This window comes from Sturnira hondurensis, unplaced genomic scaffold (genome assembly GCF_014824575.4).
Source record: "Sturnira hondurensis isolate 20B ecotype Veracruz unplaced genomic scaffold, ASM1482457v3 Scaffold0021795, whole genome shotgun sequence".
Classification (NCBI taxonomy): domain Eukaryota; kingdom Metazoa; phylum Chordata; class Mammalia; order Chiroptera; family Phyllostomidae; genus Sturnira; species Sturnira hondurensis.
Window position 1 is genome coordinate 10,144,546 of NW_028094426.1, and position 27,685 is coordinate 10,172,230.

At 38.1% G+C, this 27,685-nt stretch overlaps 1 protein-coding gene across 1 annotated transcript in view; it reads left to right on the forward strand.

Moving 5' to 3' along the window:
• Window positions 1-20,889, forward strand: part of RERG (RAS like estrogen regulated growth inhibitor) — a 105,326-nt gene extending 84,437 nt beyond the window's left edge. Inside the window, exons 3-5 of the mRNA XM_037033860.1 lie at window positions 5,810-5,866; window positions 15,329-15,402; window positions 16,883-20,889. Of these exons, the coding sequence (XP_036889755.1) occupies window positions 5,810-5,866; window positions 15,329-15,402; window positions 16,883-17,290 (539 nt within the window). The 3' untranslated portion in view covers window positions 17,291-20,889. The remainder of the gene's footprint in view (window positions 1-5,809; window positions 5,867-15,328; window positions 15,403-16,882) is intronic.
• Window positions 20,890-27,685: the final 6,796 nt, after the last annotated feature.

Here is a 27,685-nt window from a genome sequence, read left to right on the forward strand (position 1 = left end):
AAATTTCATGTCTTTCTAAAAAATTTGTTGTACAGATCATATCAATCAATTTTTATTTTAAAATATTACTTTGACCATTAAAGTTGGTAGTTCTAGTGTCTGCCTCTTTTTTGATAATGATGTCAGGAGGTATTTTGAATAATTAGCCCAGACTTGTTAACCTTTAGAAATTGCATGACTATTTTAAGGTAGAAATTTTGCTTTTTACATCTTGCTTATAAATAGAATATTATCTTATTGAATTATTACATTGATGCCACTTGAACTAATGTTTAAATGGATTAAATTCTACCTAGTGAATTTTTCAATTTTTTTAAGAAACTGGCTTTTATTGATAGTAATGAAATTCAGTGCCAGTAATACCAAAAATAAACCACAAATGAGGAAGAATTATCCAAGTAGGTTATAAATTAGGCAAAATGAGGAAAATGTTCTTCTCTAGGTTAACCATGAGACATGTTTGGCTTACATGGTGAAAAGGTATGGGTTTGCAAGGCAATGGAAAGAGAATGAGCTATTTCAGGAGGCAGAAACTTCACTCCAACCAGTTAAACATGTGAAGCTAAAACTTCTGGAGAAACAGGATCTTCTATTAGACTCTTAGGGGGAGTAAAGATTATTAATATGAATGCCATCATTTTATTTTTAGAGAAAACTTTGCTCAGAATAGTGGGAATGGAGAGGACAGGGTATTAAAAAGAAAAATAGATGCAGTTTACGGTACCTATTTTAATAAACTATAGAAGCACAATTTGTATATGAATAATGAAAGGGCCCAAACATTTCAAATTATACATTCTTGTAACCTTTTGAAAAAGTTGTAGAATGATGACTTGGTTCTGCTTTAAGTTTTGTCGTGTTAATTTTTCTGCCGATTCTCTTAATGCCTGGCTATCATTTAACGGTTAAGGAAAGCAAGCTGTGACTTGGATTGATACATCTTTTTCATCTAGTTAGCAAGAATTTTTTAGTCTCCTGTGTGCCGCCAGACTGACATTCTTCTAGACACTAGAACACAGTGATGAATAAAACAAGTTTCATGCTCCCTGCGGAATATACACTCAAAAGAAGGAATCAAGTAAAATAATAATGAAAAGCATTCCAGTTCTTGTTGTTATTGTTGTTGTTGTTGCAGGTGGTCTTAGGAGTAGCAGTGTATTCCCTGACTGGGAAGGGGGCAGATATGACTTCATCTCCTACACTGACTCATTCTGCCTTAGCCACGCTGGCCTGCTTGCTGTTCCTTGAGCATGTCAGTCACATATCCCTGCCTTAAGGCCTTTGCACTGGCTGTTCCCTCTTCCCGGAAAACTATTTACCCAGATGTCTTCCTTCATCTCTTTTTTACATCACCTTTTTGGAGAGGACTGCCCTGGTCACCCCATCTTAAATAACAACTCACATCTTCATCCCCCAGTATTGAATCCCGCTTATCCTGCTCTATACTTCAACCCCACAGCACGTTTCTCCTCTGATCTATTGTACTATACAACTTGCCGTTTTTGTTTGGATGTCTCTTCCTAGTAGAATATAGACTCTGTAAAGTCAGGGATCTTAATCTGAATGGTTTGCTGGGTTAGTCCAATCACCTAGAACAGAACAGAGCAGATACTCAATAATTATGTATCGGATGAGATAAAGTCAGGGAGAATTTGGGACAAAGCTGTGACATTGGATGCTGGGCGGAGAGGAGTTTAAGGGGGTTCTGGGGTGCAGTTGAAGTAGGGACACCACTGAGGGAGTGAGTACATTACTGTTAACAGGTGAGAACGTGGCGAGAGTGGAAATGGAGGGGGTGGGGAGTGTTAGGGTATATCACGTATGAAAATGGTATGCCATAATAAAATGATAATAAAATCGGGGGCTAGAAAATACTGCTGACATTTTATAATTATATCAGTAGATGGTGAAATGTCACCCATGTACCTCAGTCACCATTTAAGTAACAACAGAGCCTTTAACAGATATCACATCCCGAGATGGAAAATTATTTGCAATCCTTAGAATAGTAATATAAAATAAAATATTATTGAAAAACTAAAAATAGAAAACATGTTTGTCTTCTTCATGAGTAATCTATGAGAGAGATGAAAACACGTTTTCAGAGAAAACACATATGACATGTCGATTTTTCAAAGCGGTTTTTATGTTTTTTAATGCACTTGAAAGAGATTGGGTTTTTAAACAAGTGTATGATTCGATTGTTAAAGCAACCATCAGAGAATGATGTGGGTCTCTTTACAAAGAACATAAAAAATGTTTATATTGCCTCCGCTGGTTAAGCCCAGTAACACTGCCCCGCCAGAAGGCGGCCATCTCAGCTGAGCCAAAACCCAAGGAGAGAGCAGGAACCACTTGTCAACGACAAATGTCCCGTCTCAAAGGTATAGCAGAATCACGCGCGTATCAACAGAACAGGTTCCTTAGAATGAAACCCCGGAACTAATTTAATTTACTCCAATATTAGACAAAATTCTAACAAGCTTCTCGATATGGCTTATCAGTCTTTGGAATAATTAAAGTGACGAAGTAGATGAATAGATAGGTTATTAGAGATAGTCTCAGTGACCGTGGCAAAAAAAAAAAAGAGAAAGCCATAGTATTTCCGGGAGGCAAACACCACATTTGTGTTTGTATTATATATATATATATATATTCAAAACCTAAAAATACTCAAAGCCCTAGCACTCTAGAGTCATTTTCCTTCAACTGCTCTACAGCTCCGGGCAGCACAGACACAGGACTGCACAGGGCACTCCCTCGCTGCTCAAGCTCCTCACCGAGGTCCGGACATTTTAAAAGGATTCAGTTACATTCAGTACTTTGGGTTGTGAAAGGCAATGGAGTGTCCAATACATTTTAGAAACTTTCCTCTGAGAAATGATTCAAGGTTTAATGGTCTTGCAACTGGAGTACTTCCAATATTAGTTATGTAGAAACATTTGTTAATTTTAATAGTGCATTTCTAGAAGATGCCAGATAAGTGCACTTTTCTAGGTTGTAACCTGTAGAGTGAACACCCCGTTTTCTAACAAAAGATGAAACTCTTTGAATCCTGCGGGCAGTTATGTTTCCCGATGCTACTGATTTAAAAACAGAAGGACCCTTGTGGAGATGAGTGTACCCTGGGCTTCCTACATGCGAAGCAAGTGCTCCACCACCAAGCTACATAAAGCATATACACATAACACGTAGACACAGGCAACAGCGTGGGCTTCGCCAGAGGGACAGGGGGAGGGCTAGTGGAGGTGGACAAAGGGCGGGGAGTAGGGAGAGGAAGACGGGTGCACGATGCAGTGTGCAAATGAGTTGTACACTTGAAATCTGGATGTTTTTGAAAACCAATGTCACCCCACTAAATTCAACTCTAAAAAAGATTAGTAATAGGACTAGTTAATCAGTGTTTATTTTATTTTTTGCTTGCATGTTTCCTCAAAACATTCTGGAAAACTATGTGACCTCTTGCATATTTTTTACTTTATATCTAATTTTTTCCTTGTGAATTTAACTACAAGGAGTGTAAAAATTTTGATATCTCATAAATACTGACATTTTTAAATAAGACTGTTTATTTTTCTCTCTTAAACCTATCCAAAAAACCACAAATGAGATCTCTATTTGACATTCAAACCATCCTTTAAAAAACATAAATACTTCTTCAACAGTTGGGAAAAAATTAAAAAAATAAAAACACAAGAATATTTGTCTGGTGCTTACTATTTCTTAAGGCAAAAAACAAAGAAGACTCAGTCTCGAGAGAGCAAGCAGTGATAGACTCTGAAAACTAAAGATAAAACCACAGGGCTCACTGTGGGAAGCATCGTAGGGTCAGTGGCCTGCTACTTCAGGCACTGCAAAAATTTTGGCTCAAATCCAGCCTTCCACTCTGTAATCAGAAACAACACTGCTGCTTTTAGTCTCCAGCCAAGCCGCCATGTGCCTGTGGTCTGTCTTACCAGGTTCTGACTGCACTGGGACCTCTCATCTAAGGCACCACGGTAGTCGGGTATGTAGACCTCTGGTGATTCTAACACAGGCAATAGGTAAAGGCTGACAGTAGCTTTCAACTAACTAGTCTCATTTTTTTAAGGAGTATCTTTAGACTGCTACATACAGGGCATTTCCATAAAAATAAAAATACCCAAATGACAAGTATATTTTATAGTATAAAATACGACAGACATGGATTCTTTAGTCAGGGTCAGCGGGATCCCAGGAAGACCACCCAGGGTTTTTCAGAGGGCTCACGAGCCCACTGAAATCGTTTGTCAAACTGCGTGTGTGCCGGTTTCTCCTGAGAAAGGGCCTAAAGCTTTCATTGCATTTTTAAAGTGTTTATAACATTCCCTTCCAAAAAAATTTTCTTAAAGACACCACTGTTCTCAACTACAATACAAATATTTTCTTAAAATGTCCAGCATGTTTCCCATCCACTTTCAAGGACAATAGAGTCCATGCACCTCAGTGCTTCCCTTTCCTTGACCCATTTCTAGTTAAGTGTTATCCAGACGGTCTAGGCCTTAAATTGAGTTGAGCTCAAAGGACAAATTACAGGCTTTGGAAAGAGACTTCTTGGATGAAAATTCTGAAATTAGGCTTTGGAAAGAGACTTCTTGGATGAAAATCAGCCACTAACTAGCTAGGTGACCTCAAGTAAATTAGCTAACCTCTCAAAGCCTCAGTTTTCTTTTCTGAAAATGGGACCAATCCTAGTGCCTGCCTCCTAGGGAGCTAGTGAGGGTCGAGGGGATCATGCAAGTGAAGTGCTCAGCATGGTTCCAGACCCTGAGCCTGACTTTCAGCAGCATTACTTTTGATGAGCTTTAATGAATCACTAATAGAATCCTTAATTTGGAAGTTTTTTTTAATTTTAAGAATTTTTTATTAATATGTATATTTTATTGATTATACCATTACAGTTGTTCTATTCCCCCTTCATTCCCCTCCACCCAGCACACCCCTCCCCCTCCATTCTCCCCCCCTTAGTTCATGACCACGTGTCTCAAGTTCTTTAAATTCTATATTTCCCCTACTATTCTTGCCCTCCCCCCTGTCTATTTTCTACCTACTGTCTATGCTGTTTTCTGTACCTTCTCCCCCCTTCTCCTCCTCCCACTCCCCTGTTGCTAACCCTCCATGTGATCTCCATTTCTATGGTTCCACTCCTGATCTAGCTGTCCTCTTGGTTTGCTTTTGTTTTAGGTGTGGCTGTTAATAACTGTGAGTTTGCTGTCCTTTCACTGTTAATATTTTTCATCTTCTTTTTCTTATATAAGTCCCTTTAGCATTTCATATAATAAGGGCTTGGTGATGATGAACTCCTTGAACTTGACCTTATCTGAGAAGCACTTTTTATACTATCATTAACCAGTTAGTGGTCTTTTCATTACAGGAAAAATTATATCACATTTGGAACTTACCTTTATCAATCATTATTAATATTCACATCTTAGACACTTGTATTGGATGATTCATGACTGAATTCTTGTTTGGCTAAAATTTTTATATCTGAGAGTTTTCACATTGTGATGTTTTTTATTTGTTTGTTTTTACCTCTGTGACTAAAGGAACAAATCTAAGCTGTTGATTAATGCACAATAAACCCTGTAAAATGTTACACTTGTTTTTTAAGACACTGTATAAAATTGAAAACTATATCTGAATAAGCATAAATAAATGTACTGGGTTCCTATTTCAAGGAAATATAAAACACATGTAATTTGATGGGCTATTTCTCCTTCCTTACAAGGATATAAACTATAAGAAAATTAACAAATGTGTTTGAAATGTTGCTCTTTTTTCCCCACAGCTCTTGTAGTGAGATTTCTGACCAAACGGTTCATCTGGGAATATGATCCCACTCTCGGTAGGTCAAATTTTCTTTCCTCCTAGTATCCGATCAAACGTTATGGCTCCAAAGAGAGAATGACATTTTCTGTTGCAACATTTTAAGCACCTTTCAAATGTCTTGGAAGTGCTTTATTGAATCATGCAAAGACATCCCCTAAGAAGCTAGATGTGTGTTGCATGGATTTTAATGCAGAGATGAAGAAATCAGGCCAAACCAGAGATAAGAAGGAAGTAGCTAGAAATGATGGTTTTCCACTGACAAATGTAGCAACATTCCAATGGTAGACAACAATACAGTGGACATGGTCAGTCTGATATGGGATAAAATGGTATGCTGAGGAGAGTGTAACAGTAAGGTAAAACTTGTGAATACTGATTTGGGGTAATGTGTAAATAAATTGAGTTCCTTCCCCTCTTATCTCCAACGAATCTGTCTTAAGCTTATTTAAAATTTTTTAAGATTTTATTTATTTATTTTTAGAGAGGGGGTCGGATGGGAGAAAGAGAGGGAGAGAAATATCAATGTGTTAGAGACATTTTAATCACCTGCATATTGCACACCCCCAGGGGACCTGGCCCACAACCCAGGCTCGTGCCCTGACTGGGAATCCAACCTGTGATTTCTTAGTTTGCAGGCCAGCACTCAATCCACTGAGGCACACCGGACAGGGCTGTCTTCGGCCTTAAAAGTACAAAAGAAGCAGCCAAAATTGGTATATGTATTTTGAAAATAGCAATAATGTTGATATATGAAGTGTTTATCACATGTATTGTTCATAGTCCAAAGCAGAGTATTTATTAAAAATATTTTTAGCTGTCTCCAAAGTAATGCTAAAACTTCATGGGCTCAAAGTTAAGCTTCAGACTTTATTCTGAATGAAGTCTTTGAGCTTTTGTTTGCTTCAGAACCACAGTCAGTATCCCAAAGGGCAACAACTTTGACATCCAGAAGAGGAGGGAAAGATGTATATTATTTCACCACAGGCACGGTGTCCCTGGACAAGCTGGCCTTACTCTGAGTGCTGAAGTGGGCAGAGATGATCCCTGGATGTTTTTGTTTGGGGACTGGGTTTTCGGGTGGGTGATTTTTTTGGTTGTTGTTGTTATATGTGGTCAGTTTAAAAGGAAAGATTTTTCCCTTTTGCCTTCTCTCATTGCTTTACTCATTCATTCAACAAGATGTTTGTTAGATGATCCTATGTGATACATTATTCTAGGTGCTGAAGATAATCAATAGACAGAAAGAGAAGGCCCCTGGGTTTTGGCTTTTGGTTTGTTTTGTCTTTAGCTATTGTCTGGTAAAGAAAGAAGAGTCAATAAACAAATAAATGTATGTCAATAGTGATAAGTAATAGGACACAGTGGGGGAAGTAATGTATGTCAATAGTGACAAGTAATGGGGCACAGAGGGTGAAGGGTTTACAGGAACAATTACAAAGGACACAGGGACAATAACAATAAAGGTTTGAAACAGAGGAAGAAGGTGGGGAGGACTAGGGTGGTGCGGAGTTGTGAGGGGAAAAGGCAAAGAAGTATGAACAACAATAAAAGTGTTTAAACATAAATAAAAATGTTAAAATGAAAAAAAAATAGTGATAAGTACTATGAAGGAAAATTCAACAGTTAAGGGGGTAGAGTGATTTTATTATTTAATTTTAATGTTTAATCTATCTGGCATATATTTTAGTGAGAAGAATAAGGTGAAGACCTAACATTTCTCCCAAATAGTCGACCAATTATTTCCTATTGTTTACTGCATAGTCCCCACCTTCCCCACTACTTCCAACGCTGCCTTTTATACAATCAGTCCTCCTTGGTATCCACGAGGGGTTGGTTCTCTTCTGTAACATAAGGGAGCATTTGCATGTAACCTACACACATCCTCCCATATACTTTATCTCTGGGTTACTTATAATACTAATACAGCATAAACTGTTGTTACACTGTATTGTATAGGGAATAATGACAAGGAAAAAACTGTGTATGTTCGGTACAGACACAACCCTCATAGGCCTAGCTACACAGTCACGTTAGCAACGCATACTATTTCAAAAAATACTTTTTCCCCAAGTATTTGTGATCCTGAGTTGGTTGAACTCATGGGTATAGAACCTGTAGATACAGGTATATTGGATGCCCCCAAACCAGCAGCACATGCTTGATAATTATGTGATCTTTAAAACACATTGACACCAGTAGAGAAAGTCTTCCTTCTCTACTTTTTACCAAATGATCTCGGTTACTTCACCAGTTTATTCTTGGGGGTCAATTTTTAAAACTAAGTCATAACATGATATACTTTTAATTGAAATTGCATTAAAACTATACATTACTTTGAGAAAATTCACATCTTTATGATACTCAATCTTTTAAGAGATCTTCACCTCTCTGTATTTGCTTTTAAGTTAATTGTTTTTCAACATCCATTGTTTTTAACATGTTCTTAATATAGCCAGAATCTAATCTTAAGATGATGTATTTGGATCTAAAAATGTATTACATTAAAAAATCAATCATTATCTATTGCCTGCTCCACCTAAGTAAATATTTACTCTCCTCTTATATTTTTATTACTTATACACCCTTTACAAAGTTCCTGGGACTCTTAATAATTTAGGGGAGTTCAGTAGAAAAATACTAATTTTGTTTAGTCATACAAGTACACCTGAACAAAAGAGGAAACTTATGAAAATGATCTTATAACATTTTAAACTCTCTCTGAATATATTCCAGTAACGAATGTTATTATTTTGAATGTCTTAGGTGAACCATTTTTCCTTTTGTTTTTGTTTTATTCATTCTGAGAAACAGCTGCTATTAATAGGATTCTGCCTGCGTCAGTATCTGTAATGCAGGCTTCCTTGACTAAGCGTAATGACACTCTATTGAGTGACCTTGTACTGCTCTGAAAGGATTGCAGCTGCTAAGCAACAAGAGCCCCGATCAGACTTCAGGAACATCCAGGGCTATGACTCACTCCCAGGTGAGGGTTTCATTAACTCCTGCTGGAAAGTGGATTTGTGTGCACTGTGTGTGAGTCACTGATGTTCTAGCCCAGAGGCGTTCCCTGTCCATTTCACCCAAGAACAGTGGGCGTTTCCCGAACTCCACTTTGTACTGTCTTAGAGTTTCCAACCCACCACCAAAAGGGAAGTTTACATTAAAAGAAAAGGTGGGTACTTGAATTATCAGGGGGATCATTTCTAAATTATGTAATTGTCTAACCACTGTGTTGTATGCCTGAAACTGATATAAAACAATATGGAATGTCAACTGTAACTGAAAAATAAAATTTTAAAGGAGCAATGGGGAATATTTGCAAAAAAAACCCATAGTCTAGAATTCTCAATTCATTGCCTTCCTTAGAAATACAGGTCCGTTTTTCAGCCTGGAAAGCAATTATTTGTTGCTCCATGAGAAGCTGAGGACTATGAACACCATTCAACATATTAACAAAAACTTGAATATTAACTGCTCTGAAATAATTCTATGAAGGAAATACGTGCTATTAGAGTAACAAGTGATTTCCAGACTTTTAGGTTTCAGGATCCAATGATTTTGTTTTTGTTTTTGCTTTTGTTTTGGTGTTTGTTTTTATTTTTTTAATGAAGAGGGAATATCATAGGCATTGCAATTAGAGATGTAAGCATAGGGCAGAGAGTAAAGAAGAACTAAACTTACTCCCTTTGTAGGTGTTTGTATTTCATAAAAGAAGGAAGTATTTTTAACATTCAAGAGTTTTGAAGGATAGCCCTGGCTGGCGTAGCTCAGTGCATGGAGCGCGGGCCTGTGAACCACACGATCGTGGTTCGATTTCCAGTCAGGGCACAAGCCTGGGATGCAGGCCAGTTCCCAGTGGGGGACGCACAAGAGGCAACCATACATTGATATTTCTCTCCTTCTCTCCTTCCCTTCCCCTCTAAAAATAAATAAATAAAATAAAATAAAGGGTTTTGAAGGATATAATAATCTGGGGAAAATGTTTGGTCACTTATTTACATTGAACAATTATAGTTTGCCTTGAGTTTTTCTCTCTCACTGTGGGTCAGTGGAAGCTTTGTCAGAGGCCAGCCCTGGTCCGTGTGCAAAGCATCTGAAAATCTTCACTGCAGCCTATGAGTTTTTGGACCTATATCATCCAACCAGGAAAACCCCTCCATGGTGATAGCAACAATGTTCTGGTTGTAAAACAATAGCATCCATGTTCTGCTTAGGTCCCAGAAGAGAACTGAATCTCTCCAAGAGTCATACTACCCTCGGAAAATGCTGAACATGGCAGAGAATACAGAGGAGAGCTTGGATCATGTGCAATTGTGTGTGTGTGTTGGGGGCATTTAGAGGGAGAGATTGCATTTCTTCCCTGACCACTACTTCTATCCCATGGTGCACCCTGCTCTGTATTTGAATGGATCATGGCATCCACTCAAATCTTCTTGGTAAAGACTGAGACGAGAATGAGAGTAGGAACTGGGAGATGTACAGGACCCAACAATGATTTTATTTTGTGACTGGTTCTTCCTGCCTTCATTCCATACAGTTCTTTTTGCTTGGGAAGTTTCGTACAGGCAGAGGCACACACCCAGAACAAATCTCTAAACAGAACACTAAAGCAGAAGTACTTAACCAGTCAAAGAACTGTTGTATAGTTCTTTAATAATGGTACTTTTAATCTTGGCACAGAAAGGAACTTTGAGGTTGGCATTTGGCATAAGAAAACAAGTCTAACCAAGTAAATTTATCCACAGTTACGTGGCTAGTTTGTGGTTAGACCAGCAATAGAACTCAAGTCCGTACAATTTCCACTCTAGCACAAATCAACATTATTAACTACTGCTGTTACCGTATTGGCCAATTGTCCATATTAATATGTTAAAACTTACCCCAAAAGCTAAATTATTGAAAAGATCAACCATATACGACATCCTTTTGAGCATCTATTTCTCTTAGAGTATACAAAATGTACTTCCATTTATAAAAATGTTACTGAATGTAGGTCTTAAACTGTGTAGGTCTCATATACAGTGTGATCCAGACATAATTTTAATATGCTTAATTCCATATCAAAGCTAATATTGTTCTTATACTATGCCTTTGGGGTTTATTTAGAAATACCTCTTTAACTAATCATCCTCCTACCCTTCCTAAAAAAAGATTCAACATGACCATTTTCTGTTAGAATGAGCAAAATGAAAAGTTTCTATCCTCCAGGCACACAACTATTTTCTTCAATGTTCTAAAATGATTAGTAGAGATTAGTTCCACCAGGTACCGAATACGGGTTTTAGAATTATCTTTAGACAAGCTGGCACAGAGACGTGCAACCCTTGGCCTCTCTGGGCAACACTTGCACTGCTTCACATGTCGTGGGGGGTGGGTTCCCAGCGCAGGGGAGAAGAGACTCAAAAAGTGCTCAAAATGCAGGAAACCAGTCCTCGGCGCGGATGAAAGACCGCTGCCACCCGCGGCTATGTCGGTGGCAGACATTCCCTCATTTCCTGCATGTCATCGTTTTCATTCCAGTTAACAAACAGCCAAAAAATCACACAACTTAACACAATTTTTATTGTATTCTATTTCCCCCTACTGTGGTCTTCTGTGGTTGAAATACATATCCTATTTATCATGGAAGCAGCAGAGAAAAATGTCCCTGTCTGTCAGACTTTGGGTGCCGAGATGGAATAGCGCCCAGAACTCTTGTTTTCCGGGCTCCAGAGCTGATGCCGGTCCTTTTAAAAGGGAAAGCAGCACAAAGATCACTGCAGACAGTAGGGGAAGAAACCAGAAAGGCATGGATTCTGGCGCGTGTGCTGCCCTCGGGGCCTCTCCTCTGCAAGCTGAAACTCTGAAGATGAAAAAGGGAATAAATAGCCCTGGCTGGTGTGGCTCAGTGGATTGAGCAGGGGCCTGAGAACTACACCATCTCGGTTCGATTCCCAGTCAGGGTACATGCCTGGGTTGCAGGCCAGTTCCCAGCAGAGAGGTAACCATAGATTGATATTTCTCTCCTTCTATCCTTGCCTTCCCCTCTAAGGATAAATAAATAAAATCTTTTGAAAAAAGGGGGAATAAATAGATGAATCATTGCTGTGAATGGTATTTCAGAGCGTTAAATTATACAAAAGAATAATCACCCATTTAACCTAGGGTAGAGGCATGGGATGTTCTAGAACTGAGAATCAGACATGCCACGTATGGATCACATATTCTAGGGGAATGACAGTAATGTAAAAAACACTTCTCAAAATATATTGAATATACTCTCGTTTTTAAATTTTAATTTTCAGGAAATACGTCAGCAATGCGCCACGCCTGGGACGATAATCAGTGTGTGGGGCTGAGGGCAGGTTATGCTGCTTAGTTAAGCCTCCTTGCTGCCCTGCGTGGTTTGAGTGGATTATATTTCCAGCAAAGCAATAACACTGTATTCAAAAAAGAACTGTAAGATAGTCGATGATACGAAGAAATGAAGGTCAGAAACATGAGATAAATAGGGGAAAAATGAAAAGCACTGGTTTTGACAGCCACCCCGGTGAGACAGAAACTTGTGGGTTTAGTTGGTTTGTTGACTGGTTAGTGATTTGGGTAGTTTAGATGCAGACAGTTGAGCTAATTAAATTAACACTTAAGTTAATCGTGCTGCTCTGGTCCTGGTTCGGTGTCATGTGTATGTGAAGCCTTTATTTCACTTTATTTTTCTCACATCCCCTATTCTGACACCATTGCTCTCCTCCTTCCCATGGGTACATGGTCTAGTGTGTTTGAAACTTAGCATAGTGGTTAAAAGCCTAAATTTCCAAGACCAGTCTTCCTGGGTTCTAATCTCATCTCTACCACTTATCACTGTGTGACCTTCAGCAAGTTATTTAATGCTGTTGTGCCTCAGTTTCCTCTTTTAAAATGGATTTAATGGAAATAATATTTTATGAGGTATTTATAAGACTTAAATAAGTTAATATGAATAAAGCATTTAGAACGATTCTTGTTCAAGTGGTAAGCAGTATGTGGTAATTTTTATTTTTGAAGGAAGTATTCTTTGTGTATACATACATTTTAAGTGTATATAAATTTTATCTTGCTATAAGTCCATCTACAGAGGTAAGTATGTAAGGTTTTCCCCTTTGCCTTTAATATGTTAAATTGCATTGATGGGTGTTAAATACTGCATTTCTGAGATAAACTCTACTTGATCATGATGTATTTTTCTTATTATAACTGTTGGATTCAATTGAATAATATTTTATTTAGAATTTTTGAATCAAAGTTTAAAAATAAAATGAACCTATGATTTGTTTGTCTCTTATAATATTTCTTACGAGAGTCAGCATAATGTCCCATGAAAGGAATTGGGTAGCTATCCTTTTTATATTTTCTAGAATGTGTTTAATGTTTAATAGAAACTTCTCTAAAGCAAATTGGTTGCAATCACTTTCATGATTAGGAGAGATTCTACAATTAGTATTTAAATGTATTTACTGAATATGAGTTAAGTGTTCTCTTTCTTATTGCTACAATCTATGCATTTTCTCTCTCAGAATTTATCAGATTTTGACATTTGTTGTCAAAATGTCATATACAGTTCATAATATTACTTTATTTTATTTTATTTCATCAGAATATTTAGCTGTTTCCTCTTTCTGTGCTAAATTTTGTGTGATGACAAAATTTAATTTAATCCTCTCTCTCTTAATTGACTAGATAGCATGCCAGATTTTTACCTCTCTTCCTCTTTTATTTTTTTAATTTTTTCAAGCACCATGCTTTGGTTTTGCTAAATTGATCTTTCCCCCCTCTGTTTTCTCTTTTACTTCCTTACCGGAATTTATTCTGCTTTCCTCTTCTGATTAGTTAATACGTAGCTCTCTCTTTTCCTGTTCTTTCTTTTTATCATCTCAATCTTCCAGAGTGAGATGAGTACATTGAAACCTGCCTCTGGTCTCTTCCCCCACCTCCTAGAATTACCTAGAACTGTACTTCTGGACTGCTTTTGATGTAATTTTACTGCGTCGCTTCACTCCTTTGGGATCTTGAACTCGGTTTTGCTGGTGAGAAATCCACTGTCAATCTGAATCATGTCCTTTTGTAGATAACGTCCTTTTTTTCCTCTACCTCCTTGTAAATTTTCCTCTTTGTCATTCATATCCTTCCATTATGTTGCAATGGGTGGAGATATGGGGCTTCTTTCCTTGTGTACCCTATTGGTCCTTTCATTCTGAAGTTTTTCCGTACCTCTTTTTCTGGGAAACTCTCCATCATTACGACCTCGGCTGTTTTCATACTTCTACGTACTTAATTCTCTCTTCGAGGCTTATATTATAAGGGGAAAAAATAACATGTCTATTTCTTTTATATTTTACTTTTACATTTTTCTTCTTGTCATTTCCTGATATCTTTTGGGAGAGGTCCTCAACCTGAACTTCATCAACTCAGTCAGTCATTTGCTGAGTGAGTTCCTCATTTCAACTGCTCCAGTTTTCACATGGAGGAGCACCTGCTGGTGTTTATTTTAACCTCTCCTTTCCATTTTCTGTGGTGAGGGGCACATTCAGAGCCACCCCAAACTCTTGTACCTGCTAACCTCTCCCCTGAGTGGAGCTTGGGGCCACTGTCCAGCTGGTGCTGAGCCACCCTCAGTTTTCTGCCTGGAAGAGGCAACATGAGCAAGAGAGCTCTGCTCCATTCCGTCTCCCTCCAGGCTGCCCGGCCCTCCTCTGCTTTTCTCACCAATTCCCAAACACCTTCTACTGTCACAAGGGTTCCTCATAGCTGTACATGGATAATGATCAGATTCTTCTAGTGCCTATTACATTTCTGGGGTTGGGGTCTGGAAAGAAATTAGCAGCTCCTGGTTATACGTCATCTTGTCAGGAACAGTAATTAGCAGTGATTTCCAAAAAATGGATTTTTAGTATCAAAGTAGGATACATTTGGTAGGAGAAACTTTCTCATTTTAGGATGTGGAGGCCTCATTTCATTTTTTTTAAGATTTTATTTATTTTTAGAGAGGGGGCAAGGTACAGGGAAAGGGAGAGAAACATCATTTGTGTGCTTGCCTCTCGCACACCCCTTACTGGGGACCTGGCCCACAACCCAGGCAGGTGCTCTAGACTGGGAGTCAAACCAATGACCCTTTAGTTTCCAGGCTGGCACTCAATCCAGTGAGTCACATCAGCCAGGGCTGGAGGCCTCAGTGTAGAAGAAGAGAGCATCAGAAAGCTGACCTCATAGGAGAATGAAATGAGCAAAGAGGCAAGGAGACTCTCAGGTGCTGTGCCCTGGAAGTCTGTTACCTGTTCCTTCCAGGAGCTCTGAGAATACAAAGACAGCACATTCTTGCACATCCACCCTTTCCTGCCTAGTGTGCACATTCCCTTATGTCACACAACAGACCTACTCCTGTGACTAATTTGTAATTTTAAGAATCAACTCAAACTACGGTCTTACTTACCTTTTTATCTTCTTTTTTTGCTCATTCCCTCAGAATCAACTTACCGCCACCAAGCGAACATCGATGATGAAGTTGTCACCATGGAGATACTAGATACTGCTGGTCAGGTGATTAAGGAGTTAGGCTAAAATATTTTCTTGATCAAATAAAAATGAGATGTGCATAATATGAACAAAAGACACTTTCTTACAATTAACTCATATTGTGTAAAGACTTTTTTGTTCATTGTCTAAGTATTTAGATGTTACTATCTTTCCAAAAGCCTGTGTATGCATCCTACGTAAATTACCCAGTACTTCAAGGAGGTTTTGAAAATACCATGACATTCACATTGCTCACCTAGATTTTGGGGGCACTGTGAGATAGTAGTATATTTTAATGGTTAAAAGTGTTTTTGAAATGCTCTGGTAAAGGTAAGCAAATATCTTTACTAGGGAAGTTCTCAGAGCCTTTGTGTAAGGTGCTTAAGTGTAAGGTGAATCCTTAAGGCATTTAGTGTATATTGTATTCCAAATTTATATGACTTGAGAATTTTTAAAGAATATTTCATTTTAGGAAACCCTCCTATAGTGTTCATTCTAGACCTCACCACATCCTATTGAAAATTTAGGCCATATCATTGAACAATAACAATCCATTTAAAAGGAAAGTGATATAAATTTGCTTTGAGGTCAGTCAGTTCTGAGATGACAAACAGGTTCATCTGCTTGTCAGTGACCTATGACCCCAAGAAGACTTGAATTAAAGTGTTTAATCCAAGAAATATTCTTGTAACTAATTATAGACTTTTCCTTCTCATCACCACCTCTTCCCTATACGTGCTCCCACCTTCTACCCAGAAGGATTCTAGAGCTGGGCAGCTCCACGCCTGCCGAAGGCACTGGAGCCTGTGAAGGCAGTGCAGTTCCAAACCACACACCTTCCTAGGAAGGGGTGATCGCCCCCTTTGAAAATCATTTCAAATGAGTAATTTTCAAATGAGGACGTTTCTGTTCAGTATTGGGACTGCATAATATTTGGGGGGCATTGAGATAACAGGGGGCAAATGCCCCTGGCTGTGAGTTTGACTCTGTGTACAATTATACAGCATTTCTGACCCTGGTGGCTAATCATCTATAATCTGAAGAATGAAGAAATAAAACAAAACAAACAAACAAACAAACAAAATCAAAACCAGGTCACTATGCTGTGCCTCTAATTCTGATCTCTAGGGGGTGAGGTAAAGTCTACTCTGTTACCTGCTTGTTAGTCCTTCAATCGTGATGAAAAGTCTCAGAGGCAGTGTGCTCAGCTAAGATGATGCTTTGTTTATGGTCCTTGTGATTGAAGATTGAATGATGTGGCATGCAAAATTAGAAACAGAAAGTTAAGGTCTATGCAGGTAGGAAACTTTTAGTTTCCCCGAAATACCTTGCTAGGAGTCAGGAATGCTGCTCTTCCACAGTGACTGAGAGGGTAAGCTTGTCCAGACAGAATATCAAGAAATTGTAATGGCACTGACTAGCAGGAACAGTAATTAAGGGATCAGCAGCAACAACAGCTGGGATCATCCAGGTCTCCTGACTGCTGTTTTTTTCTTGCCATCAGGAAGACACCATCCAGAGGGAAGGACACATGCGATGGGGTGAAGGCTTTGTGCTGGTCTATGACATTACTGACCGAGGAAGTTTTGAGGAAATGCTGCCACTTAAAAACGTTCTGGATGAGATCAAAAAGCCCAAGAATGTGACTTTCATCTTGGTTGGAAACAAAGCGGACTTGGACCACTCCAGACAGGTTAGTACAGAAGAAGGGGAGAAGTTGGCCACAGAATTGGCCTGTGCTTTTTACGAGTGTTCTGCCTGCACGGGAGAAGGGAACATCACAGAGATATTCTACGAGCTGTGTCGAGAGGTGCGTCGCCGGAGGATGGTCCAGGGCAAGACCAGGCGACGCAGCTCTACCACGCACGTCAAGCAAGCCATTAACAAGATGCTCACCAAAATCAGTAGTTAGGCAGCTCCGTTCTTGCGAAGGCCCTACTGAGGTGGGTCAGGTGATTGGAAACACTTTCATGCCCTTCTCCCCCTTTTCTCCCCCCAAATAAAAGAAAATACACCATTCTTGGTTCTGACTCTGGGAAGTGTCTGGGTTTCCCCTTGTTCCCAGCCTCTTGTATGTTGAGAAGTTAGAGTGTTTTATGCAATACAGTGCTGGCAATTCCTCCCTTTCCTGCTTGAATAAAATGCGCTTTATTGCAGTGTGAACATGTAATCATCGGAGATTCTGAAATAGCTGGGTTCATATTAAGCTATTTTAAGGCATTTTCACTTTGCTTCAGTAGATTGAATTCTTTTCAAAGGCATTTTCAAATTTTATTTCTTGTCAAAGTCTACAAATGGTCACCTTAAAAGTCTAACGTAATAGAAAATACAGTAAAAATGCAGGAGCAGGAGCTGAAATATTGGAGCAGGGAATAGATTTTTCTGAATTATTGTAAATTATCTAGTTTTCCTTTAACCCTTATTTGGTCCTTAAATTCAAACCACGTTCTCGCAAAGTTTCCCGGGATGAATAAGAGTTCCATTTCAATTCGAGGTGGATCTCTTGGTGATCTATGGACCATCGCACCCTGGTCCTCCTCCTGCACCTCCAACAATATTTCCTCATAAAGAGGCTGCAGAACCACTCAATTCAGACCCCGTGAGTCCCTTTCTCAACAAGCCCAGGGTGATGTAAAGACACTAGAAACCTTTTCACCAAACTCTGACTTCATTGAAGCTAACAGAGGACTTAGAATTAGAGACGTCTGCTTCATTTCTCTCTCTGTGTACCACCTCAATAGAGAGACAACAGTCCAGAAAGCAGGAAAATTAAGAATGAAGCTAAATGACCATTCTGTTGGGGAGCCAAGGCTCCGTGCTAGATGCAATAGGAAAAAATGGCCTCTGATTCATTAAGTTAGTTACATGACATCTAATACAGAGTAGGGCAAAAGTGGGTTTACAGCTGTTCATATGGAAAATAATACAATAATTAGGAAATAATAATACAAGAATAAACTCTGTTTCACGTACTCATAACTGTTCAATTATTTTTGCCCCACCATGTACTTTGAATAAGTTCTTTTATTTAGGAGAATTCAGAAAAAAGTGGTTGATTAAATTTCACGACACCTGAATAAATGTGTCTGAAACAGATTCTTATATTGTGAAAATACAGTCTGTAACTGATAAAACTTTGTGATTCTTTTTTTCCTTATTATGCCCTTATGTATCAGGATTTGGGCACTTTATTTTAGAAATAAATATATATCTTTTACATATGTGTGTATTTATAAATGCATAGATATATGTATAAAAATTTGTAAGAGTTGGAATCTTTAGTTCACCAATGCATTTGGACAACTTGGTGTACCTATTTTATGTGAATATAATAAAAAACATAATTTTCACATTCTTTTATGTTAGGGCAGTCTTTCTTGTGATAACGTAAAATGTTTAACGTTTCAAGAGACATGAGGGGACAATCTAATTGTAGAGTTGAAAAATCAGTTAATGTGATGTAAAAAAAATAAGCTTCAGTTCATAAAAATAGTTGCTGTTTTGGGTGCTTAGGTGTGTCTTAGTTACTTTCTGTATTATTTTATCGATCCTTACAGTAATCTTATAGAAGAGATAGTACTGTGATTATAGTTGCAGGGATGAAGATACTGAACCACAAGAAAAAACAAATTTGCATAACTATTTAGAAGGTAGAGCCAGAATCTAATCCAGAGAGGCAGAGGCAGACAGACCCTGGAGCTCCTACTGATATTTGTGAAATATTAGTAACCTGAGATAGGGCTCTTGTTCTTGAGCTGTAACGATGAAGACACAGGAAGGAGAAAAATTAGGAAAGACTTGTTTCATTTATGCTTTTATTCAATCATTAACAAATATTTGTATATACGTTGGATGTACAACTTGTCACAAATTAGTTCATTTGATTGTGTCAGAGCTGGACCTTGAAGAACGTTATACAAGTTATTCTGGAAAACTAGATAGTGAAAATTTTCTAGGCAAAAGGAATAGCATGAAACTAAAATATGGAGATATAAAAGGTGATGGCAAGTATAGAAATTCAAAGCAGTTTAGAGAGCCACGTATATCTGTTTTCAGGATAAACAGGATGGAGTAACAGAGGAAAGGAATGAAGAGAAAAAAATAAATGATTTGGAAGTAAGAAAAAAAGCAAAAAATAATAAAACAGTAAGTTTAGATAAACTGTACGTTAAAGGCCCTAACAGCTGAGGGAGCTGTGATTAACTTTCAGTAACGTCCATTTAGACAGGGTAGGGCAAATGAAAGCAGGTTACATTTTTTTCTAATGTTACCATCTTCTAGAATTATAGTCTATTTCCTACTCTCATAACTATACTTGGGGATGAAGCTCAACCAGTTCTTGGTAAGAGCAAGCTCCTAAGGAGACATAGTGAAATATCCGGGTGCCGTCTTGGGCCAAACACTAAGGAAGGAAACTTCAGAGTCGGTAACACTGGCAGCTTCTCCAGACACGTGTGTGCAAACCCAGGCCTGTTAAAAAAGCAGGGACCCACTCACTGAAGTCCCAGCCAGCAATTACACAAGAACATGAGATTGCACAAATATAAATTACTTACTCCTCTTATGCCTCAGGCTTTTCCACAAACGAAGGCTATAAACAATTGTGGTTTTTGAGATAGTATTTTAATGACCGAAACCTGTGTGTTCTTGAATATAGTTTGTTATCACCACACTACCACTACCAGTGTTTGCTGTTTGCATTGTTTTCTTTTTCTTTTAAGATTCTAAAGACTTTATTTCTAATTATTGTGTTTGTACTCGTATACCTCACAGCAGCGAGGGAAGAAGCCTATCATTCAGGAACTTCCTTTTAAGTAGCATGTAACACTTACATATCCGTAAATAAATACAGCATCTTTGATTCTAAGTATAATACCAGGCCAAGCTTTCTTATTAAAATAGCCTATTCCCACTTTGAGGATAATAAAAAAGTAGGCAGTTCACTGGGTCAAAATTAATCATTCAAGCTGAATTCAACTGTCCTGAGTTAATAACCTATTGGAAGATTCTGAGAGGGGGAAAATGGCATAAATATTTTTTCTCCATAGGTTTGAAATGCTACATTTAACAAATTCTGTATCCCTATATATATGATTTTTATTTCAATGTTAAACTACCCTTTTAAATGCTGATTATAAAGCTACACTAACTAGGAAAGCATGTTGTTAGTATAGAAAAAGACACAGAGATCTGTGAAATAGAATACAAAGACCCAAAGCAGAACCGTGCTTATATGGTTGATTGATTTTTGACAAAAGCACCAAAAAAGTTCAGTGGGAATAGAACATTCTTTTCGAAAGTTGATGCTGGAATGATTTCATATCCATCTGCAAGATAAATAAATATCAACCCATACTTCCTGTCATGTGCAAAAATTAAATTCTACATGGATCATTGACCTAAATATAAGAGCCAAAATTTAAACAACTTCTATAGCAAGAGAAAATATTTTTGACCTTGAGTTAGGCAAGGATCTTTTAGGACACAATAAGCATAAATAAAAGCAAAGTTGCCCTGGCTGGCGTAGCTCAGTGGATTGAGCGTGGGCCTGCGAACCACACAATTGCGGTTCTATTCCCAGTCAGGGCACATGCCTGGGTTGCAGGCCAGTTCCCAGCAGGGGACTCACAAGAGGCAACCATACATTGATACTTCTCTCCTTCCCTTTCCCTCTAAAGATAAATAAACAAAAAAATCGTTAAAAAATAAATAAGTAAATAAATAAATAAATAAATAAAAGCAAAGTTAAAAATGTGTCATTTAAATAAATTTTTATAATTTAATTTAAATAAACTTAATTTGCATATTTTACACTTAAATTATATATTTATGAAATATAAATTTCTTCATTTATAAATAAAATATTTAATTTATGCATGCATAATATGAATTTATAAATAAATGTAATAAGTTTATTTGATTATTTATGTAATATTTGCATTTAAGAAAATACAACAGCAAGCCAAACTGGGAGAAAAGTATGTGGAAAATACATATCTCACCAAGAATGTACATTCAGAATATATAAAGAACTCTTAGAACTCAACAACAAGATACATAATATGGTTAAGATGCTGGACAAAAGTTTTGAGTAGATAATTGACAAAAGAAGGTATGCAAATGGCAAATGATCACATGAAAAGATGTTCACTGTGACTAGATTAGAGAAATGCAAATTGAAACCACAGTGCACACACTGAGCATAGTAGCTAAGAATCAAGCATGGACAATACACATGTCGGTGAGGATGTTCGCATCCTGGAACCCTCGGGCATTGCCAGTGGGGATACAAAAGGGTACAGTTATTCTGTGAAACAGTCGGGGAGTCCATTGTAAAGTTAAATATGTATTCAACACACAACTCAGCCATCCTGTTCCTAAGTATGTCCCAAGACAAATGAAAATCTATGTTCACATAAAGACCTATCTGCTAACATTCACAGTGGCTTTCTTCACGATTGCAAAACAAAAACCCAAAACTGGGTTTGTTGGAGGTGCAACAACTCAAGTTTCCATTAATGGGTGAGTAAATAAGCAAATTATGGTGTATCTTCACCATAAAATACGACTAAACAATGAAGAGGCATACTATTGGATGATTCTCAAGGCATTATGCTAAGTAAGAGAAGCCAGACACAAGCTGCTATATATGATAATATTCCATCTATATAAAATTCCATAAAAGAAGAACAATAGTAAAAGCAGATCAGCGGTCACCATAGTCTGAAGTTAACAACAGAGGCTCAAGGGAACCTTCTAGCATGGTGTAAATTATACCTCAAAAATGCTGGTCAGAAAAAGAAACATCTGTCTTTTGGGAATTCAGCAAGGAGGGCAAATCAAAGAAAGCCATCCTGAAATCTATTTAAAAATAAATGTTCAGCAGCTCAGAATAGACTTTTAATTTGCATCTTTTCTACTTTTACCCAAGTACCAATATTTTATTTTAAAATAGTAGTGTCACTTAAATGCTCCATGCACCCTGTACCATTTCAGGCACCCTGGATGAAGGACCTCCAGCCAATGGGGACTCAGTGCAAGTGAATGTGCCATGCTGTTCTCTTGCGCATCTGAGCCAGTCTATTTCTCCTTAGCAACCATGAACAAGTCTTTGGGCTCTTTGAATTTGGGAGTGTGTGTATGTGCACATGTCAGTCTGCTTCTTACATGTTTCACGAGAGAAGAAAATAATTTGGTTTGTTCTAAGAAAGTATTTTAAGAATAAAAACCTCACTGTTCAGTAACCTGGGGAAGTGTTTGATACTGCCTTCTTGTCATTGCTTTATGATTTATGAGATCCTATAAACATTGTTGTAAAAACTTTGTCATCCTCTTCATCTCCTCATTGCTTGCGGAAGCACGGGGCTTATTGCAAAAAGCAAGGTAGGAGGACATTGAAATGCATACAGGATATTGATTACTTCTATTTCCTGAGCTTCTGAGTCCATCTATATATATATTGGTAATGTCCAACTATAATTTATGTTCCTAACATTTGCTTGTAAATTGGCTTTTGGGATTTCTGAATGCAATTTTGCTGGAAAACAAAGTTATAAATCAGATTTAGTATTTTCCAGCTAGTTTGTAGAAACCTGTCTAACCCATAATATAGCACTTTTCTTGGTGAGGACTACCGAAAACATAACATTACAAAAAGGACAAATTTATTTTCAGCGACCTGTCACCTCTCCTTTGGTGTCTCTCCCGTACATCCCGGTGCCTGTCCCCTCTGCCCTTCCACCCTTGATTCTATGTCTCCTTTGGGGAGGGAGGCAAATTTGAAATTTTTAAGAGGATGATTGATAACACATGTAACCGGTGATATATTTCAAGTAGCCTATAAAAGTGAAAAAATATTTTACATAGACTGGAGAATAGATTTTTTTTTTAGAAAAGAAGATTGCATACACAGAATTAAGTGCAGTTTGTAGATGAGTCTCTAAAAACTGCCTGTCAATTCTCAATAGACAAAAGGGACTTAGTGATTATCTCACCCACAAACATCTCCCAGAGTAACCGTTTTGAGTCTATCGAATGCTACTAGTTATCACTTGTGGGGGGGGGGGAGGATTCTGTTTCCAATGAATCAGTGGATTAACACAAGAAAAACAGGCTTTATTACGGACTTCCTGGAGCTCCGTCATGTTAATGAGTGTTGTGTGTCAGTGAGAGGGGTTAGCAGCAGGCACAGTGTTGCCTGACCTCACTGGGCAGTAGGGATGCACCTTGCTGGGTGAGTGAGTGCTCAGTGAGCTGTATTTTAGAAAACCGTATTTCCATCTTATCATCAGAGAATTTCGTCGACATTGTCAAGGCTTAGCTTGAACAACCCCTGTGAGGAAGGTTTCCTACTCTTCGGGGGCTTCCTTGGTAGGGCGCGCTGTTCTTTCACAGTGGGGCTGCCCCCCCAAAGCATGGTGTGGGCCAAGGGTGGGAGTGGAAGTTTTCTATTTTAAATTTATTAGACCATGAATTGCCTGAATGTGTTATTGAAATTACAAAGGTTTATGTTTATAATAAAAAAGAAGCATATGGAATTTATTTCAATGTTTTACTTCACCCAATCTATCTTAGATATCATCATTACAACATATAGACAGTATGAAAATGATTAATTCATAAGATACTTCACAATTTTTCAATGTCTTTGAAATTTAATGTGTTCTTTACACTGACAGTGCTTCTCAATTCGGAGCAGACATATTTCAAGAGCTCAATAGCCACATGAGGCAAGTGCTACTCCACTAAATGGCAGCTTTAGAATATTTTAACATTGTTTGAGTCTTAATTCTCCTTTATTTTGAAGAAACCCAGCCACTGAAAAATTGAAATTAGGACCCTGAATTTTAGATGTTAATATGTTCTTAGAAATCACCTAATACTTTCCTCTCGACTCTGTAACCGAGAAACAAAAGGGCACTGAGATTGGAATGCGGGTTTCTTGATGGCTAAGGTACATTCTCCCGGCCCCGGTTCACTACACTGTTTTAAAATGAAAACATGAGGGAGCATCTTATAAAAAGAATCACTAGCTTTATCTTTAAAAACTATCATTACAGAATTTCCCTTAAAATTTTTCCACCTTGTGTTTATCTAAAGAAACCATAATTCAAAATAATGTATGCACTCCTATGTTCACTGCAGTGTTATTTACAATACGCAAGATAGGGAAGTATCCCTGATGCCCATCCATGGACAAGTGGATAAAAAAGTAGTGGTACATATAGACAGTAGAATATTACTCAGCCGTAAAAAATAATGAAATCATATTTGTGACAGCATGGATGGACCTAGAGAGTATTACACTAAATGAAATGTCAGAGAAAGACATATACTACATGGTTTCACCTATATGTGGAATCTAAAGAACAAAATAAATGAGCAAACAAAATTCAAACAGACTCATGGACACAGAGGGTGGACTCTGGTGGTTTCCAGAGGAGTCGGGGGTTAGAGGACTAGGTGAAAAACGTGAAGGGATTAAGAAGTACAAATTGGTGGTTATATAATAGTCACGGAGATGTAAGTACAGTGTAGGGAATATAGCCAATAATATTGTGATAACTCTGTATGGTACCAGTTAGGTACTGGAAATGTCGAGAGGAACACTATATAAAGTATATGATTGTGTAGCCATGAAGCTGTACACCTGAAACCAATAAACAATAATATTGAAAATGAACTGCAATTGAAAATTTTAAAAAACTCTACCTCCAGAAAATCTAATGTTTTTTTTTCAAATAAAAATTCAATTTGCAAACACATTTCCAGACTTCGTCTCCTGCACAAAGTGATGCCACCTGCCGCTTTTTAGTGCCAAGCTAAAAACAGGGCTACTTGGTAAAGCACAACAACAGTCTGTTGCTACGTTTCCTCCGCATGAAGTACTTAAGTCGGCAGTATAAACATGTAATGATCCACTACCACAGCCACAGTAGTGATGTGCCAGTCCCCTTCCATTGCTCTCAGGAGAAAGACATCCAGCTTCCATTTATCTCCTCAGCTTTTGTCCCTAAGCCAAATACATTACAAACTGAATTTTCAAATTCACTTTGCTAGTTTTTCTAGCCAACACATTCTATTGGACCTTGGGAAAAATAGAAATAGGCAAAAAGATTTGATAGTCTACACAACTTTTTCCAAACTATATTTTTATGGAAAATTGGTACATTTCACATCCACATCGACTTTTTGCAAAAAAAAAAAAAAGTAAGTCTCTAGCTTAGCTTTATTGTTAATGGTAAATATGATGCAACCAGCCAACTAGAGTGCTAAAAGAATGCTTTTATAGGAGAAGAGGAGTATAATCAAAGATATGTGAGAACAAAACAGGCAAAGCATTATCCATCCTACCTTCTCAGGGAAAATGACAAAAAAAAACCCAAAACCCAGACACGCTGCTGTGGTCGTCTTCCCACTTGAAACTAACAGTAAATCAACATCCTGCACCTTGGCTGGAAACAATTCATTAAAACCACAACTCAGAGTGGTTGGTGAACAGAAGTTATGCTGGACAAATATAGGATCTGAGAAATTATCTGATCATCACCATAAAACATTATGAGCAATTAAAGTAGATTGGAACTCTCCTCACCAACAGTAGGTAATTACTGGGCACTAACCCACAAACTATACTGCTGTATCTGAATTCTGCTTAGCCTGCAACTAACAATCCTCTGGACTTCCAACCCCCAGATGTTATTTCCATATTGCGAATCATGTTCTTTCTCAAGAGTCAAGGGTAAATCATGAAGGGAAAATCTGAACCCACAAGTAAATATAGTCCTTTCTCCTGGGATCATGTTGGTCAAAATCTGTCAGGAGCACACTAAACAGGGAAGCAGTATATCCCACCTTTGCACAGCTTAGGGAACTGTCGGGCTCCCCAGCCATCCTGGCGGCTGAGCATGCTATTCTCTGCGGGAATGTTGCTCAAAATAGGGCCCATGAAACACTTAGTGCAGTCACCTGGGACACTTGTTTAAAAGTTAAATCCTGGACCCACTCAGACCTACGAAACCATAATATACAGGACTACAGCCCAGAAAGCTGCGTTTTAACAAGCTCCCTAAGTGATGATTAAATACATGAAAGCATTACAACCTCTTTTGTAGGACCAAAAAGGCAAGACAAGAAACCCATACCAGAAGGATCTATTTTCTGAGCAATTTATGAATCTTGCAGGATGGGAAGTATCTCCACATTGTTAGTTTTCTGCTACCCTGTGAATGCATACTCCAGATCGCCACATTACTGTGCTGCAGCCTGGGTTCTCCCATGCTCTTAGGGTTGCAGGAACTTTGACTGACGTCTCTGGCTCATTTGTGTAGCTCCTGGAGAAGGGATGAGACTGAGTTTCCAATGAAGCGTTTCGCCTTCACCTTTATAATAATGCTTAAGTAAAATGATATAAAGAACTCAGGTCAACATTGTGTACCTGAACACCAACGTCTCTATAATCATTGTGTTTTATATCCAGAAAAGACATTGTCTTTATCGGGTTCCTTAAATGGGCCATCCTAGCTTCATTTGAGCAAAAATGCATCTAAGGCATAGGGAAGGAGAGAGATACAGTAATTTCTGACACCTAAGGTAGCATCTCAAGAGGTCACTCCTCCCAGAAACCTGTGCATAAGGTGATAAACAACTTCAGTGATGTCAGAACAAGGATGAGGACTTCTGTGATTTGCCCTGTGGAGAGAAAAAAAGGAGCTTATGGGAGGGGCTGAGACTGAACCCTGCCTGGAGAGGATGGGGATTTGTTTTGTAGCCTCAAGTTCTCAAGGGGAAGAGTGAAAACGGTTTAACCTGCGTGTGGGAAAAGCCACTGGGAAATAACCACAACATTATCTGAAGCTTTCTCCATCTCAAACATCTGATTATTCAACATCTTTGGAGGAATCATGTATCTAGACATCCACGGCTCCACATCATAAAATCTGGAAAGTGTTGGCCATTTGGAAAGAGGCTTAGACTTAACACTCCTCAGCCTGCAATAGAGCAAAAACAAAGTTACAACCACTGTATCAGAAGTGTAGAGGAGGGAGAAATCGAAACATTTCCAGCAAGCAAACAATTGTCCAGCACAGAAATTAGTTAGAAGATACTGATCATGCTGAAGCTTACTTGATTTTTTTTCCTTAGTTGAATCTTTTATTTTAAACTGAAACAAATATCTTTTCAAAGATGGTATCTGTCATTGTCACAAGTATGCTAATACACTTATTTTGTTAGAAAGAATATGTCACAAGTCATGCCATTCTTCCTTTCAATACCCTGCTGCCAAAAAACTCAAAGACATTTCCAG